The following is a 19,868-nucleotide window of genomic DNA, read 5'->3' on the forward strand; positions in this document are numbered from 1 at the left end:
GAAATAGTTTTTATAAATCTCTCATAGCACAAAATGGAACTGCTTTCTAGAGTGGAAATTATTGAGCAGAAACTTAAAGGACGCTAACAACTTTTCTTTTCACTCATATCCTCCTCGTCATCCTCACCACCTTCCCAGGGGAGCTTCAGACATATGCAGTTAAAAATATGCACAAATTCATTCACACACACACAAAAAGCAAGTTACCTTAACTGTTGTCATATTTCTCCCATACAAATGATTCTTGCATTTTTTTTCCTCTATACTTTCATAGAAGAGATATTATAAGAACAGAAATGACAACAACAAATCTATTAATATATTTTGATCAAATCTGCTATGTTTTACCTTGCTGACCTGTTTTTTATTTAATTTTTGTTTAATCATTTTCTTTAGGAAAACACTTAAGCAGAACATAGGAACACATATAAAATGAGGGATAAAATCTGATTATGTGCCACAAAAGGCTGAGAAAAGACAGGAGGGACAAGGAGGGAGAGAGAGAAAAAAAAAAGTGGGGGTGGATGCACAGGAAGCACATTTGTATGCATTTCCTCTCATAACAGGAAGAGGCCAGTGGCTTCCCCTTCACAATGGCTTCGCTTCTGCTTCCCACCTCCTGCCTTCTTCCCTGGGGGAGGAGGAGGTGAAGGAAGAGGAGGAGTGGATAGACAGGCACCCCAAAACGTCTGGTTAATAAACCAAACAGGGCCACATGAAGACAGAAACACACACACATATTCACACCTACACACACACACACACACAGATGTCAGTCACCTATGAAGAATTTGTCTCAAGACAAACACTTATCCTATTGTCGCAGAGGAGCAGGAAGACAGGGGCTTACGCAAAAGGAATAAGAGTAGTCGGAGACCTTGGCCTGAACTCCGCATCACAGCCAAAGAAGCTGTTAAGAGAGGCATAATGACAAAAGAGGCTTTGTCCCACCTCTAATATATTCTATGCTCCCTTTTCTCTTCAAAGCCAGACTTATCATCCTCTTCTGTGCTTTCTTTGTATGTATGAACTGTGGGCACTAGTCTTTAAATACTTTTTGATTCATAATCAAATAAAGAAAAGAAGAGCCTACCTCAATGGCTACCTGTTAACCAAAGAAAGATGACAAATAACTAAATTAGCCAGTTTTAGTTAGCGGTCATAAACTGCACTTAAGTTCAAGTTTTTAAGCTGCAATTATGCTTTAGTGAAGCTGTGAGTTGGCTTTGCCTGTTTATGTTCCTGTTTATGTTAAATACTGTAGCTGGAAGCAAAGAACTAAAGAAAGTGGATGTTGCATCTCAGGGCCCAAGTTAGTGGTTGGAAGGACAGAAATAACTCTGCCGTCATTTGTCCTACGTAGATAAAGTTTCAGAGCAGCTGCCTCTTCTTCGTGGCATGGTAAAATAGCTTCATACTTGAATTAGATTAGGGTAACATGTTTAAATGAAAAATCAAATATTCAAGCATTACATTTTGATTGTTTTATTCGTTAAGCAAAGCTACATTTAGTAAGCTAGGGGTAAAAGGTGTGAAGATTTAAAAATAAGTAGAAATAGAAGAATATAAGAAAATCTGATGAATCGGTTGCTTCTAAACAAAGTGTGAACAGGTTTTTCTCAAATCAAACTTGTACAAAACGCATGGGAATCTTTTAAGTGATGGAATGTTTTCAAAATGTCCTGAATAAAAATCCTAATATTGACTCTGTGTTCTTAAAAAAGAAGCGAATGACGTGGATAAAGAGTGGTAGCTTTAGCATGAAAACTGGCCTGCATGAACCCCTCCTTTGGGGTTCATCCAGAGGAACATGAACTGAGATTTTAACATCAGTTTTGAAGAAAAGTAAGAATTTGTTATCCACACTGTGTTTTAAATATTTTTTTTTAAATGTTCTTGAAGTAATATTATTTGTCTGAAGTTAAGTTTGTTTAATAAGAAAAATATTTAGTTTGTGAATTGAAAAATAAAACTCAGGTTTCTACATCATATTCTGAGTTTGAACAAATCTCTTTTTTGCACCTAATTATTCGTGTTTAACCAATCGTGGCCTTTTAGAATTTAAAGTAGCTAAGCGAATGCAGATTTAATTTAGCACCGAATAGGAATCTCATATCCGACGCTATCTTAATCACAAATGTACAACGTGCCCTATTGTCTTATAGTGCTTACACTGTGTGTGTAAATAGCAATGTGAAGAATTTGTGCTACCCTGGACACAATGGCACCCAAGGTGGAGAGCCATATTAAAAAGAAACAATCTCCTGCTAAAGGTATTAAAGGTACAAACATGAAATAAAATAAATAAATAAATAAATAAATAAATAAATAAAAAGAGGTGGAGCGATCAGAGTGGACCCCTCTCAGGTGAAATCTTGTAGTGGCAAACAGATGACATCGAAGGAGTGCTGTGGTAGGAGAGGGAGATGATGGAAGGTGGGAAACAGGGAATTAGAAGAGGAGTTCAGGGGTGAGGAGCTACCCTGTGGGCCTCATTATTTTCCTGCTGTTAATTTTTCTCACACATTTTCTCACCCCAGCGCTGTTGATTGGGAGGGAAGAATGCTTTGCAGCCTGAAACGAAATGTCCCTTTCTTTTGGCTTTCTGCTTTAGTTCACATGGCGAGGAGGGGGGGGGTAATGGGAGAGCAGAAGGACATACAAACACACTTTTTAAATTTTCCTCCCCTGTAAAGTGTGTGTATGATTGTGCAACTTATTTTGTGGGAGCTGGGAGATCAAGTTGTCTCACTTCCTGTTGCTGATGACCTGATCCATGTTTAACCTTTGGCCCCTGGGTCCCTTTGGAGACCACATGTCCCACACAAGGACGAGCAGACACACACACACACACAGACACACACACTCAAACTCAAACAAACAAGTCATCCTAAATTAAGCCCACTGAGTGTACTGACTGGAGAGGTAACACTAATTAGAGCCAATTGCACTAAATTAGTTGATCCCCATGATGAGGTTGACAGAGAAAGATGTGTTTTAAATGTTTGCATGTGAATGAAAGCATGTGTTTATGAATTCTGGGTACACAAAGACAGTAAATGTACCATGTAAATTATGTATGTGATAGTATAATCAGCTACGTCAACGTGTATGCGCACCCACACCTGTACTTGTCTCATCTACCATAGGAGTGTGAGCCTGCCTGTGCGTTCAGATCAAGAGAGTCTGCACTCTGTGTGCAGCCCCTGAGTTTATGACACAGGGGTTCTTTCATGTGCTCCAGGCTGGGAGAGGGTATGAGTGGTTGGGCGGCTTGGAGCCAGAGTTCACACACTGCTGTTCACTGTCCAGAGCTCAGGGCAGCCAGTCAACGCCAGGGAGGCCTAGCCCTTCTGCCACCGCTCTGGGGAAGTGTTTCGGGGCCCGGGGGTTGCAGTCCAAAGTGGCTACCCAGAGAGAGCCAGGCGCTGTGCCCAGTGTGATCCTGCCACAGCGAGAAGCAGAGGAGGGAAGGGGAGGCAGCACTGCTTCGTAGGTGGCAAGGTAGCGCTGACAGCTCCACAGAGTGGTGCCACTCCAAAGACAGAGGTGTTATGGAGTGTGTAAGGAAAAAATGACTGTCAATCTTAAAATAAGGCATGGAAACACCCTTTTCCTGTTTTGTTTTGTTCAAACTAAAAGCAGTGGTGCAGTAAAAGGATAGTTAAAGCTATGTAAAAAGCAAATATGAAATTCAGTTTTAACCATACCGTACTTTATTCTTAGTTACTCTGATCTGAAATTTTTTGGAATCTCAGTCTGTGTTTTACAAAGGAATATCACCAGTGGTGCCTTGTCTCCTTCAGCAGTTTCTGCATGATTAATTAACAACATCGTTAGAGTAGTGGTGCATTTTGATATGGGTGTTAAGTCTTTGCACCTAGGGTACAATTTTGTTGGGGTGATAAAAGCACTCCCAATAATAATAATAATAAAAAAAAAATCTTCTGGCTTCATAATTGTCCAGAACACATTTTAGGATGATTTCAAAGTTGCCATGATGTTTTTTAGATCGAAGATTATTATATAACTAATCAATATTTTTTACTGAATTGAGATGACAGAGGACATAGTTGCTCCAGTTAAGATGATAACATAGGATCTTATCAAAACCCTGACTTAAAAAAAAGAAACCATTAATAAGTTCATATAAGACAATTTCTCATTCTAAAAAGAAAATGCAGCTCAAACTTAAATGAATTGCTTTAGTCAGTAACAAGTAATTAAATCAAATTTATCCAACTTAATTTACTAAGTTAATAAGTAGAAAACCAAAATAAATAAAGTTGGGAAAACTTGATTGAGATAATTGTTAAGAATTAAGGAAATTAATTTAAGTTGTAGTTGCATTTTCTTAGAGTGGTACGTTAATATCCTCATTAAAAATTATAGTGTCTTTGTATAAAAACACCCAATGAAAATCTGACAGCAGTCTAAAGCCTTCCAGAATTGTGTTTGGTTTATTATTTATGACACTTCAGTGGCTGAAAGTTGGTTGGGTGGGGAAAGTCTGCTTTGATCTTGGCCCCTCTACAGCCCTCAGATTCTGCCCTGAGAATCAACTAATATGCATTTACACCAAATGAAGACACTTAATTTGAAGAGATGTATCTAATAAATTTAAGATATTAACTTAATTTGACATTTCAACAGTCTCACTTCAAATTTCTGATCTATCTCTTTTAGTAATGTAATGATTTTAACTACAAAAAGTGAAATAAGTCATGAAAGTGAGGTAGAGCGCAGCCCTATACCGAGACCTCTGGTGTTTATTTGGCTTAGGCTTGGGACATTTCCTCAAAAAGGAAGTGAAAATATGCAAAGGCAAAGCTTCTGTTTTTTTCCATAAAAGACGAAAATTTAGGTTTCTGTGTCTGTCTTAGTCTTGTGATGATCTCCATGATGTCACCTCTTTAGGCTTCAGGTTCAATGAGACAGCGGTGCTTTCCACATAAGTCATGTCCGGAAGGGTTGTTACATTCATAAAACAAAAACTATTAGTGATTATTATCGCTTGAAAGATCAAGACAAGAAAAATGCAGCAAATTATTGATTTTCCCTTCTGTGAACCCTTTTCTCTTTGCCCTGTTTCTTTCTCCTTCCTTCTCTCCCTGTAAATAAAGCCAAGATATCTAAGGCATCGATTCCCCTCAGGTGTCCTTCCTGTCTCCCTCTTTCCCTCCTTATCCTTAGGAGTCAGAGAGCTTGGTGTAGCTTGCAGGCACAGGCTATGGCGGAGGTGAGAGAGAGGGCCTGAGATAACACTGAGGCAGAGTGGGTGCTGCAACACGATAGTTATAGTCCTCATGTAACATTCCAGTGACCTCCTCCTTGTTCTTGCTTTGTCTCTTGGTCCGCCTGCCTGTCTCTTTCAGAAACAAAAGACTTTGGTATAGGGGTAAACGCTTTCACATATTGTATTTGTAATCAATTTTTTTCTTGAAATGTATTTCTTTGTAACCTCTTAGGGAGACAATTTCAGTTCTCTGAAGATAGATTCTGTAAAGTTATTATGAGTCTTGTGATAGAGATATGTCATACTGTAATGAGTTTCAAGTAAACTGAATTAGGGCTGTTTGAATTTTTTTCTGAAGGCAAATCAAATAGAGCTTTGGATCTGGGAATGTTGTCAAATCCAAATTATTTGCAATTAAGCAAACCAATGAGATTTTCTAACTTTTGAAATGCTAATTATTGTAGCATTAAAAGCTGCAGAAATTTATCTCAATGTTATTCCTCCAAAATAGCAAATTATGCATTAGATGTTGTGCAGCACTTTGCCTGCCACCGATCTAATCAGGTATAAATGTGTTTACAGAACATTAATAGCTGCAACTTTAGATATGTTTTACCTCCACAGTTGGAATTCTAAATAACGAGGGGGCTCTCATTTTTTTTACAACAGGGAACTGGCTGTTAAACTCCCCAGAACCGATAAAACATTGGTAAACATTGGTGGAAAGATAACAGCTGATTTTGGCTATCTTAAAAAAATCTAAATGGAAATAAAGGTGTTCATAGAAACATACCCTTCTTCTCTTGTGAAACCGTAGGTGGTCAATCGTCGACAAATATTGTGTTTTGTACCTATGAACATAAATATGCTTTTGTTTTTTTATTGTTTTGTTGTTTTTTTATCGCAAAAGGAAGCAAAGTATTTTTGTCTTGCTAATTCTTAGGGAGATTTAAGACCAGTCACTTTTGGTCAACTTTAAATGGACTAGAGTTTGTTTCCCCCGTTTTTTGTTGGTCTTCTGTCCTGGGTGAATACACTTAAGTGAACCCTGATCTGCACCATATTACTGGATCGAGACAAGGAGTGGACACAAATGGAATATCAATGTATATCTCAAAATAATTAAATCCAATAATGGTAATAAGTCATTTAAACATTTTTTCAATATTTCAATATACATTACCTTCAATGATTAGAGCATTTGCCATGGACTGATGTTGTGGGTTTTATGTATTTTTATTGTTTGGTTGAATTTGAACTGGCCTCGATCGACCAAACTAGGAATCATACTCCCTTCTGGCCTTAACAAGCCAATGTGGGAGGGCTTGTAGCAACAGCCAAACTTATTAGTCATACCTTATTTTGCTTTACAATGCTGCATCAAGCCTTGATTCTTCCACTTGCAGCTTGCATTTACTGACAGCATTCCAAGATTAAAAAAAGAACCTTTGCCAAACTTACTCTTAATGAGTTGCTTTGGACATAATGGTTTTGCAGCACAATATGCTGAACAGGATTTCTATCAGAGTTTTCTCCATTTCTGAAGCTGTGCTTGCTCCTCTTTACTCAGTTCGGTGGTGGCAAAGTTTGTTAAAAATCTGGCTTTTTTTTAACAAGTTGTCATTCACTCCAAAAAGTACAATTGAAAGAAAGCCACACATAAAATCTTAAATGAATTCCACTTTTGTTCATGGGCAAGGAGGCCAACCAAAGGACACACTGTTGTGAATACACTATGAGACTTTTGGTACTTTGAGAATGTGTTCATTTTTCAATACAGTAATCACAACATAACATATTCTAATACAGGTGAGGAAACTAATCTCTGTGAACCACTCTTAAAAAACAGCCCAAGGTGATTATGTCCTTAAGGTCACTGCTTGATAAAATCAGGACAGAAACAACAGGCGATTCCCGTATCTACCCAAAAAATAAAGAAGGCTTAAAAGCAATAGAAATGGGTCTCTGTATGTGTTTGACCTGTGATCCAGAGGCTACCTTTGCACCGTATGGATCCAATTGAGACTGCCAGGAATCTGACAAAGTGTCAGTGGTCAGCCATGCCACAGGAAGTGATCGATTGTGGGCCTCAAGGGCACTGAGAGAGCTCTGTTTCTGTCTATTTCCTGCCACTGGAAGCTATTGGACACAGACTAGTGTCTTCTAGTAATTCTTTGTCCACTTCTAGCTCTATTTAATATATCTCTCTCAAGTAATGCCACATGTGGTTTAAAAATTGTTTACTACCACATTGTTGTCTAGCTTAAACTGCCTGATTTTAAAAGCTACATATCTTAGCACTGATTCTACTTAAGACAAAATAGTGTTACCGCAGTTTAGTGTAACACCTAAACTATCCCATACTTGTTTGGCTGTTTATTTATATTTAACTCCACCCTGACTCTCTTATGTTTACACCCTCTTCCTGGTAATATTCCACTCATAGAGAGCTTAAATGTGTAGTGTGATAGGCCGGGTATGTAGAGGGATACTTCAGCTGAGCGATAGTGAACTAATGATTTTAAATTGTACTAAAGTAAAACCTCATACATCAAATGCCACTCAAAAACCTTCTATAAGTAAAAGCATTTAATTATATGTCTCTATGAGATTTACAATTATAGACCAAAGTTTTATTGTTTTCTTTTTCTTTTTTTTCACAGTAGCTCAAGCTCAGTCTGATATTATAAGAAATATCTATTAAAATAAATGTTCAAGTTTTGCCAGGGATAGTCATTTGGATTTTTTCTGGACTCAAGTTGTGCTATGTGAACATGCTTTGCTCTAAACCATCCTTTTGTGACTTTAACTTTATGTTTAGTGCCATTGTTCTCTGGTAGGTGAACCTTAACCCCCCTCACACGTATCCTGGATCTGTAAACGTTTTTTTTTTTTAAGGGATTCACCTTTATTTAGTTATCAGTCTTCTTATCAAATCTGATCAACTGCCTTCAGAAGAAAAGCATCCCCACAGAATAATGCTCCTAGGACCAATATCTTCAGAGGTCCAAGATTTTTTTTTCTGAATCTGAACAAAGCAACACATCTTGTCAGTCTCTAACATATCTTTCTACATTGCAGTCCAGTCCTGACCAGTCTGGTATGTTCCTTTTTCTTTATGGAGATGTTCACTTATGTTCTTGGGCAAACCAGTAACACCCTCTCAATTTATTTTGAGGAAATATATTTTATATCATAATCTCCCTTATTGATTGACTGCCCTTTTGTGATATCCTAAAACAAGAAATCCTAATAAAATTGACTTTTTAGTTTGGGTATTTTTTGAGTTATATGAATACATCTGCAAGGCACTATAATAACTAGTTTTCCTGGATGCACCTTTCCTTTCCCCAGTTCACATATTGCCCAGACTCCCAGAAGACCTTCATTGTTGAGGGCTATTGGGGGTGCAGGGTGTTTCTCATACCTTTCTCCCTCCTCCAGCCCTTCTCTCCCCCATTCCCCTACTCATCCATCCTCCCATCCCCTTGGGACTTACCTGTCTGTTGCGTTCATCCATAATCCGCGTGATCTGAATCTTTTTCCTCCCCATCGTCCCCGTCTCTTTCTTTTTCTTCTCTTTCTGAATAACTCAAAGCTTTCCTCTTCTCTCTCTGTGTCTCTTTCTCTTCTTTTCACTTCTCTTTCTCTTCACTCTTGCACTCCTGTTATCTCTTATCTGTCTTTTTTCTTCTTTCTATTTGTTCCAATCACCTCAAAGATTCCAGCATCTGTACCTGCAAGACAGACAGGGAGGGGCAAGCATGGAATAAGCATTGAATGAAATGAAATATGGCAAAATAGTGAGAGGGGAAAAAATATATAAAAGTACCATCACAGCAGCCACAAGGGAGAGTGAAGAAAGACAAAGAATCTGTCAACAATGTTGTGAGAAACACTGTGTTTTTCACTGTCGATATCATGCAAATCAGTTTTTTTTTTTGCTATTTTTTTATTCTGAGGCACCCACTATGAGAGAAGACAGCGCTGTCAGGATCTCGCCTCATTCTTTGACAATGTTTTGGATGTGCCACTAACTTAAATGCTCTAATCACCAACACTGTAACATTACCTCCACTGTGAGAAACACGTTTTGTTTCTTTCCCTTGAAACAGCACTGTATATTGACAGAGGAACTTGCCAGGTACATACTTTTACCGTTCTATGTGGAGCCCATAACCAAAAAGGCAGACGTGAGTTGCAGAATAAGATGCAGATTTTTAAACAGATCCTGTTTTTTCTCATCTTCATGCTAAACAAAGCCACAAGAAGGGTACAGAAAAATGTTTTTGTGAAAATTGTTTTAGGAACGAGCGGAACTTCAGCTTACACTTAATCCAGCTGGAGAAACTGCAAGTCAGACACCACCTGATTAATAGTAATTTTTTTTTTTTTTCCCAGTGAACAGCTGAGGGTGTAGAAACCCTCTCTCAGGTGGAGCCTTGCAGGTTTGTGTTCAAGAAAGCACCCACAAGGAAAAGAGGATCATGCTCCAAAAACTTTGAGCGGCTATCCATGTGCATTTATGTGCATGTGTGTGTATGAGTACATGTGTGTGTGTGCACTCTAGTATGAGCCTGGCTAAGCCCGAACTCTAGTGCATCTCTCTGGAGTACTAAAGTAGGCCAACCCAATCTATCTCGGGGAGGAGCAGAAGAACTGTTGTTGTGTTTTCTTTTGACAGTAGAGGTGATAACGTCCCTCGTTATGCAAATGAGCATCCCATTATTTAAGCTCAGTGCAATGCAGGGGAGCTGTCAGCGCCATCACATAAAAAAAAAAAATTCTTCCATCTACCCTGCCTTTTTTTCTCTACTTTCCCCTTCTTCTCTCTTCTCTCCTTTCTGAACCACATTTCCGGCACCTGGCAGCACAAGCATCAGACATTGATGTGGAAGACGACACCACTTCACCAAAAGACATGTCAGTCTCAGTCTCTCTCTCTATCACTCACTGTCTCTCTTTTCTCAAACACCCTTGCTCTTTTTCCTCACTCTCTTCTTTCTTTATGCATACATCCCAACATATATTCCTGAATCCATGTATTTAACCCCAATCCATGTACTTATAAGGTAGCCTGCCCAAAGATACACCAGAAAGATTCAAACCCGTTAGCTGTAGTGCAGGACCCTGCTATGCACTTGACCTTTTTGTGCTAGAGAGTAGGACATTGATAACGAAAGCTTGTAATGGAGACATCAAGGGATATTTTGACTCTTGGTGACAGACCAAGGCCTTTGGCAACAGGACAGGGCTGTGGATCCTTCAATGTGCAACAGAAAAGGCCCAGTTGTGAAGGGACTTTATAATGAGGATTTTACTTTAGCTAGGAATGCAACAGTATAAATGGGATGAGTTGCAAATGGACCCAATAACAGTATTATGGTATGTCAATGCATTTGTTAGTATTAGGTATACTCATACCTCAGTATTAAGGTATATTGGGGTTTTAAAATGTTACAGATTCAAAAACATTAACTGCGCTGTTATGTTTTGTAACATTCTAAAATTCATAACTCATACTTATACTAGTCCTAACATTTAAAATAGTTTTTAAATAAAGAGGGTCTCAAAGTACCCAGCTTTATGGAGCAGAAAGGGCTCTAGTATTGCCCCACCTCCAGCTGTTGTTGCACATTACAGGCTCACTGATATAAAAACTACTATCGTTTTGTACAGTTTAAAAAGTAATCAGATCAATCTTATTATTCAGCTTATAACAAAGACGGCTCAACAGATAATTTCGAATTTGGAAACATCCATTTTCCCATGATTGGCTCTGCTTTGAGATCAGCAGGTCTAATACTAAAAAATCAATTTTTCCTCCATTGCATGAATGCATGAAGACTAAAACTTGCCCGATTTTCAGTCTATTAACAAATCAACTAAAAGCAAGTGCTTATATTCACTTTTCTTTGCTCGATAAAAATGATGTGACTGTTAAGGACATTATTACTTAAATCCCATTATCATAATCTCATCTATCGATGCACCTGCCTCACCCTTTTTCATTTATATGTGTAATAATTAGTCAAAAAAAAAAAAAAAACTATCTGACACAACTACAATGGTTGGGTCGGACAACTAAATTAGTTGTTATCGGCCAGGAAAGGCCTGATCTCCATTACTTGTACCTTGTTACAATTGAGTCGCTCAATAAAAAGCAATATGGTAAGAAACTATTCAATTTATTCATTCAGTACACTTTTGCCCGAATAGATATCTAACCCAAATTAAGGGATATACATTTATTTGTTGTTGTAATTCATCCAAGATTTTTTTTTTTTTATGAAATGGTGTGGAAAACCTTTTCTTAACAATATAAAAAAAACAGAAAAAAAACGTGAGACAATGAAGTCTAAAGAATAATGAAATGATAGACAAAAAAAAAAAAAAAACTTTTAAAGATTTGGAATACACCCACCCGTTAAAGTATTTGAAATGCTTATTTGGCAGCTAGCACAACGATCAGACTGCACCATTATAATAATAACAGTAAGATCTTAAATAACACTATGGCAGCTCTAAAGAGGCTATCCAAAACATCTTAGCATTGCTCTGCACAAACACACCCATCCATAGACAGGAAAACAAAGAGCTGCCCTCTGGTACTCAACAAAAAAGGATGTTGTCAGACAAACTAGGATTACAAGCCAACACTAAGGCGCTTGGCACAAGACAGCCAGACAAGGATATCAATCAAGCCGGCGTACCTCAATCACACGCTGACAGCATCATCCCCTCCCAAGTCTTTGTACTCAACATTACCCAGCCTGGGCATCACTCCAAACAAGGGAGGCATTACCTCCATGATCCCTGCCTCCTGGCTTCCACCTCCTCCCTCTTGTTCCTCGTGCAGCTCACTAAGCAGAGCTGAACCTCTCAATGTCAACACCCGCTGGGGTAACACCTTAGGCCTTACGTAACGTTAACACTGAGATTAAGCCTGTGTCCTGAACATTTAATCCCTGATTCTGGCTCTCAGCATCAGCCAGCAATCCCCCGAGGTGAGGTTCTGCTGCCACTTAGCCTTGTATCGATGATTTCTCGGCTCAGCCAGCTTCCCCTACGCCTTTTCATGTATGCTTCGTCTACCTCCTCCTACACAACAGGACAACTTGTCCCCGCTCCCGATTTCTCTTGCCACAGCCCCCCCACCCCCACCACAACTTTACCTTACACCCGCCCCCGTCCCATATGAGAGCCAGACAGCTTCTGGTTAAGAAGTGAGCACCCACCTCCTCATCGGGCTCCTTTCCCTTCTTCTCTTCTATTGGATGGAGCATCATTTTACTTAACAGACTACCACTGACTCACTTTGCCTAATATAGCCTTATGACGCCAAAATAAGAAGAAAAAGCCGAAAGGGAACTGCAACAAACAAGTGATGCTTGTTGAACTCAATTAAGTTCCACAGGAATTTGGTCCTCATCTTTTGTGTTGCAAGCCTCTGACACAGAAATCTGGCCTAAAGTGGACCATTCAAGTTAGAAAAACCATTGAATTAAAATTTAAAAGCCTCTATTAATACTTTAAGCATTTTTGGAAATTTAAAAGCAAAGAAAGAATGGAAAACTGAGAATTAAAATATTTTTAAATACTCTTTTAAGTTCAATGTGCTTCCTTCCTTCTTGCCATTTCTGTAGCCTCTTTTACTAGACAGATCTGTCATAAACCCATAAAGATCAGCACCTTTATGAGCTGAGTAAAAATCAAGCAAAAAATCAAGTTGAACTCAGCAGTTATAATTGAAGTTTGTATACAGAATAGGAGTATCAAACATGTTCTATTGTAATGGGGGAACACAGTGACATAGAACATGTTCTTTCAATGGACTCTTAGCCAATCAAGTGGTTTAATCTGTTTCTGTGTATTTAAGCAAAACCTGTCCAATATGAGTTACCCTTAAGAAGTATTTGTCAACAATCTGCTCTGGCTCGAAAATATTTTCACATTAAATCCCAGAGCCAGCTTCAGCGCTACATCAGCTTTTTGAGCCAGGGAGAAGGTTCACTACTAAATAGGTCAGCCAACATGAGGCTATGACTACCTCACTTGGTGTCTCACATGCGTTAACGACATCTTGGTCCATTCATAAAACACACAGAGGTGGCAAATGGTGCCTACATCTCAGGTTTTAAGTGTTTGTGAAAAAGATGTGCTTTTTAACAAGCAAACCGGCTTTAAGAGCCTAATGTAGTGATTTCAAACAGTCTGTGCGACCAGTTGGCTGCTGGATATGCAGTAATAATACACGCAAACTTACACACATAATTTTTTGGCATTAAAAGCCATAGTCTGAATCAGACTAAAGGCAGAATGGACGCATAGACTTAAGTAAAGGGTAGTTTCTTTAGTAACAGTTTTTCTAGAAAAGCCACAAGCCAGTATCCTGCTGAGATCCACATCACTCCTCCTTTATGTAGAAGTTGAGGTTTTTGCCGTGCTTTCTAAAAAAAACTACAACACTTTTGTGCAAGTTACTAATACTTCTGTACAAGATATCAGCTACTTGACGAGATTCGTCGGTCAGAGGAAGCTTAAGGAGGGGTTTGGACTAAGGTTATTCCTATACTTCTAAAGGCCAGTGGAAGACAGTTGAAGAAGAGTTGTTGAGGTCAGAGAGCACAATAGCATCAAGCAAACAGGACAATGGTTGCTCCTCTGTTTGTTTAACGTCTTTTGGGTTTGAGTTGGAGAGGTGACAAAAAAAAGCAAGAAGAGTGTTGAAAGGAAAACAGAGAAATTGAGTGAAGAAAGGGAAATGGAGAGAAGCATGAACACAGATCTTTCGAACAGGCACCCTACATCTCCAGTGGGAGGGGGAAGAGCTGTGCCCACGACCCTCCCATCTGTTAAGCAGACGGAGGGAAAGACAGAGAGAGAGATGACTGGGGGAGGATAGGAGAGACAGAGAAAGAGAGAGAGAATATTCAGCACATAGATCTAATGAGCATTTTCTCTCCATGTCTCAGAAGTGAAGCTGAGAGGACAATGAGAACATACACACTCAGAGCACCACAAGGCTTGATTCTAGGTCGCCTCTCTCCCAAGTGTTTAGTCACCAAAAACTAATATACAGTGCATGGCGCTTTTTCACAATCTAATAGACCTGTGTAGACTGCTTGTTAATGTGACTGTGTCATTTAGGACGTGCAGCATGATGTCTCCTTTCAAAAATGTGGACACCGAGAATAAAAAAAAAAAAAAAGTCTATGTTTGTCTCATGTAAAAGACAATCATCATTTTGACAGACATCTGATTTCTTTGTGATTGAAGAGAGTTGGCATAATAAGAAATGTTATAGAGCCCTAGTTCCAAGAAAAACAAAATAAAAAAAACCCTAAAGAACCAATTTCTGCATTTAGAGAATCGTGAAGCAAAATGTTAACAAAACGAAACCAGTGCCCCACAATTGAAAATGTACTCTGTGCACATTTTTGCTTAGCCTGCTGTTTTTACACCCTAATTCAACATGTTATAGAGAATTGGGGAAGGTTATTTATCACCACAGGATTGGAGATGTTTTTCCCAGAAGCTCCACCTCAATACCTGGTACTTCTGGAACAATTTGCTCCTTTGTTTCCATGAAACTGGTTCATACAATCTAGGAAAAAAAATTAGGATCTCAGTATTCTCATAGAGTATTTCAAATACTAATATGATATCTTTTGAGTACACCTTTCAGGGGTTTTATGGAAAATCCTTAAATAAGAGACTTTTTACATTACCTTTAAGGACAGAATACAACTTGGCTTTCAGTACACACTCGACAAGTTCTATTCCAACAAATTTTAATATTCTCGTTTGACATGTTGAACCCTTTTTATTGGTGGTATAGACTTTTGAAGGGTTGTACTTCCTGTTTTCACAGAAGTCCCATTTTTTTTATTTCTTCTTTTTCTATTTTTATTACACATGTGGATTTGTTGGCAAGTATATTCATGTGTTTATGCTTTTGATTTCTTACTCAGGGGGCTTTATCTCTGGTAAGGTTGGATGGACACATACTTTAACAGTGGAAATGAGAGGAAGGGAAGAATCAGAAAAAAATGTGTTCTAGGTCTCATTGTGTCTCTAATGTCATTACAGGCAGTGACTCCTCTATGTGGCACCATACTCCCCATCTGTCAGATCGAGATAGGCAGAGTGACAAATGGCTATCACCGTTACTCCTCTGAACTTCCTCCACCCCCTTCCTACTTTAGTGTCTGCATCTTTTTTTGAATCAAGGAGTGAGGAGGGGGTGTGACCTGAACCTGGGCGGTAGCCCACATGTAGGTGGGCATTTATGAATCTGAATCTCAGCAGATATTAGAGCTAATTTAACATGTTAGCAGCTAAAGAGATTAGCGACATGTACATCAGGGGATTAGAGTGGAGCGTTTGTGGTGGATCATCTTATTATGTGATCATTCTCCGTCTTTTTTTTTTAACCAGTGTGTTTCTAGCTCTGCTTGAATTTCAGATGTTGCTGCCTATGAGAATGAGTGTCTCTGTGCATTGGGAGTTTGTCTTCACCTGTCTCTCTCAATTAGATCACTGTTTAGTTGGATCATTAGTGAGATGGAGAAGGCTTCACATATATTCTATTTTCATTCTCCATGTGACAAAGAACTGAGACACCTGTGTATTGATAAGGAGAAAAGTAAGCCAATAGCCTGAGGTTGGCACGCATTTCAAACATTCTATCAAGCCCCCATAAATGTGACAAACGTTATGGAAGGAAATTTACAGTTATAGGCAGCTGCTCCAAACACTGTAGAAGTTTTTAAGTAATCATGTATTCAATATTGTCTCTTTTTTCAAATGAGCATTGAATTGAGGGTTTTTTTCATATGCTAGTGTGATTTCATTATAACATTGCATTCCTTCTGTAACTATAGTCAACTAATTTGTTTCCGTTATCTTGGAGGACAAAATTACATGAAATACACACCTACAGATAACTGGAAGAATGTAACAGGCAGGCAGAGACAATGAGAGGTGCTAAAGGTGTTTCCTTCCTTAAATTAGTCTGATTGCTAAATATGGAGTAAAGTTCCATAAACAGCTCTCATGAAAAAAAATGAAATAAACAAAACCAAGGGACTTCCAGGATCTCAAATACTTTCTTCTTCGGGTCTCTTAAGGGAAGAAACCATAGATTTTTTTTTAAACAGATACTCTATATTTTGAATACTCAATTCCTGGAGATAAATTAAAATTGGGCTCTAAACAAGAAAACGAAAAACAAAAAAACAAAAAACTAAGAGCCCTCAACTTGCATGTATGACATTCACATACTGTTGATTTTTGTTTGAGTTCTAATAATTTGGAGATTCATCCTTTTTTAGCAAATTGTTAAAAAACAAATAAAAAACTATTCAGAGTCCAAAATACATCAGTATATTTAATATATCTAAATATAAAGCATTTCTATTAAAAAAAAATCTCCGAATGACATTTACATACTAATTAATATGTAACATTCATAGTTGTATAAACCAACAAACATTACCTTAGAAATGTTTGCAAAAGTTGTAAAGTGCTGTCAAATTCAAGGATGCAAAAAATGTTTTATAATTCACTGAGGCAAGTGTTTATTTGTACTGTGCACCTTTGTAATGAAATAAGCACAGTGAGGGAAGAAGTGTGTTCTTGGTTTGGCCAGCTGTATGTTTCAGTCAGCACCAGGAAAGGCAGGCCTTGGGCCGTCACAGCAGCAACACTGATAGGTAGCCATCCGTCAGAGCCAGTACAGAGAGAGGTGAAAGCCATCTTTCCATAACCTGGTGCTGACTTCCCCAAGGACGAAATGACTTGACATAATGCGTCAAGCACCCCTCCCCCCTCACACACGTATGAAAGCAGGCCAAGAGCTGTAAAGCTGCAGCTGCTGGACCAAAGGCAAACCAAGCAAGAGGCCACACATGAAAGCAAGGAGAAGCCAAACAAATGGGGTTATGGAGATAGGCTAGCGACGGCAGTTCAAAAAGCATTTTTTTCAACTGTCAGCAACTTTGTGCGGCTACAGTGGCTCACAAGCAGGAGTGATAAACAAATAAGCGTAGATGACCGCAACTACATAAATAACCTTGTGCCAAACTGGAACAAAATGGTAGTAGAAAAAAAAGAAGAAGTGGCAAAAATGAAGAAGCAAATGCAACCCACAATTTGGAAAGGCTCAGGAAGGCGGGATGAATCACCCTTTGGTACATAAAATCTTTCCATGGCAAGAGAAATAAGAAAGGAAAACATTTCAACAACATGTGGGTATAAACAGGTATAACAATGAAAATGATAACTTTATCTTACACAGAGTGGTCGAAGCAAATGCAATGAGAAGTATTGACGGGGTTCTGAATATGGAAGTGGTGCTGATTGCGGTGAAAGTCACATCTCATCTTTAAACACAAATAACTTCACCAAGTTTCGCTTTATTGACGTTACTGTACTTTCTGGCCCCTTTTCCCTTCTGGTGCCGTCTTATTCTATGTCACTCTACAGTCAGCAGAAACCACTGCCTAGTTCAAATGTTGCCTGAGCATCAAGCACAAAGGTGTCACCCAACTGCTGAAAAAACAGGAACAGAAAATGTCCACCATCAGCCTTTGTGGCAGAGACACAGCTTGGATGCAGCAATAAGAAGTTTTCCCCCACCAATAACAACAAGCAGATCAACTACTGCTAAATAAAATAAACAAACCAATGCAGTAGAATTACAGCAAACTCCTAAGTAATTTTACCCAGCCCCCACAAGAACAGCCGGGAGTCATGTCTCTAAGAACACAAAGCACTGACATATTCACCCAATTATGTACTCTGCGAGTATGACAATGTCTCAGGATGTTAGCAATGTTATACACTGATGGGTGTGTGTAGGGTTGTGTGTGTTTGCATGAGTTGGTGTTTGTTACAGCGGTTTAAAAATGAACCCAAAGTATCTTGCTCTATGGGCCATTTAAAATATCTCTGTTTATTCACAATTTATCTATAAAAACAATATTGAATTTATGTAATTCCAGTTCTAAGAACATCTGGTCTAAAAGGAAACCAAAAAAAAAAAAAAAACACTCAGGTGTCTGTTAAAGAAATATCTACCCTAAAATAAACTCTTGCCGCTTATCAACATGCCATCACAATGACATAGCTATATTCAGAAAGAACACATTTGAGTTAAAAGTTTTTTTTTAATTGCTGTGCATTGCTGTAATGCTTCTTAACTTAACTGTTTGCTTAAAACCCTTGCTTAAGAAGGGCCTAGAGCTAAGGGATTTTTTTCTAATCCCAAAATGTGTTCAAGCAGCTATACAGACATTGGTTCAGTCAGGTTGACATCTTAACCATAAGATGTCAACCAAATGGCTAAGGGACTGATTCATAGTTTTCTAATGGGTCTAGACTGCATTTGATCTTTTCTACTTCAAGATCTGGAAACTTTAAAGCTGTTAGAAAACTAGGCAAAAAAAAACAACTAAATTCTTATTTAATTTGGATTATTTTACACCGGTTCAAGATCATTTAAAAACACTGTGTCTACCTTCAGGCCTACCAGAAAAACACTTTAAAGACGGTCTATGATGAAAATGTCATTTTTACACCTGAAGAAAAGCTCTTTATTGTTTGGTATTTGAGCTTTAAAACACTGATAGCCATGAATATATATGTTTTTTTTTTTTTTTTTTTTTAAAGAAATACTGTACACGCTAATAAACTACATTTTCGTCATATTTGGCCAATAGTTTTGGTATATACCGTATGATGTAATAGATTGCTGCTTACTTGGGGCCCAGTACTCCACCTCTTCACCCCACAATGTATCACCAGCAGACATCAGAGTTGAGACAATCCACTGATGATTTCATCACACACCCACCCTTTACTCTTTTTTCTTGCCACAGTATTCTAATCACCCTAATTAAAAGCTTTGTTCATTTAGAAATCTCTGAAGACAATTTGTTTCACTCTACCCTACAGCAGTGGTAGCAGTGAGGAGAGGAGAATTAAATTTGATCTTGTGACAGCAATTATTAAATGCTCCCTCCTGGCCTCAATTAGGGCCTGAAGGCTAATGCTAACATGGCTAAACCTCATGCAACCATTTGAAGCCTTGTGCACTTTTTCTTCACCTCTGTATTTCAGGGCGCATGGAGGAGGGAGCCTGTCTGCTTGGCGGTTTTGGAAGAATGGCATATCTTATTAGCTTTTATCTGATGTGCATGCTTGCTAAGGAGGAGGATAGATGTAACTTCTGGGTTCTCTAGCTGCATGTCAGCTTATGTCGAATAGAAAACCGGGGAGGAAGATGTGAATACATTAGTTTTCCTTGCTTGGCTTCATCAGCAAGTTTTGTATTTACCATGTAAACTGCTAGTTATGATGTTATGAACATCTTGAGATTACAGTGAAATCTAGTGGTAGTGGTTTCTGTCACTGGGATGCCACTACAGAGCCATGTTGGAGCCTATCGGTCCCTTGCTGAGCTGAACAGAGACGTGCCACTGCCTTTGACTATGTACAGTGTGTGAGTAACTTGAAGAGAAGTAGAAGGTTGCACATTTCAGCAAGGATGTCCTTCACAGATTCGACCTTCTGAATTTTTCTTTTTTTCCTCTCCTCTGGTCCCTGTGCTCCACTAGGAAACCAAGTA

At 38.6% G+C, this 19,868-nt stretch overlaps 1 protein-coding gene across 10 annotated transcripts in view; it reads right to left on the reverse strand.

Moving 5' to 3' along the window:
- The window catches only part of mef2c (myocyte enhancer factor 2C), an 84,889-nt gene that overhangs the window by 41,326 nt on the left and 23,695 nt on the right, over nt 1–19,868 (reverse strand). For all 10 annotated transcript variants that reach the window (XM_015374439.1, XM_015374438.1, XM_015374435.1 and 7 more), the window contains one exon: nt 8,736–8,973. In XM_015374439.1, the coding sequence (XP_015229925.1) occupies nt 8,736–8,789 (54 nt within the window). In that variant the 5' untranslated portion in view covers nt 8,790–8,973. The remainder of the gene's footprint in view (nt 1–8,735; nt 8,974–19,868) is intronic.

Source organism: Cyprinodon variegatus, unplaced genomic scaffold (genome assembly GCF_000732505.1).
Source record: "Cyprinodon variegatus isolate N-32 unplaced genomic scaffold, C_variegatus-1.0 Scaffold103, whole genome shotgun sequence".
Lineage (NCBI taxonomy): Eukaryota > Metazoa > Chordata > Actinopteri > Cyprinodontiformes > Cyprinodontidae > Cyprinodon > Cyprinodon variegatus.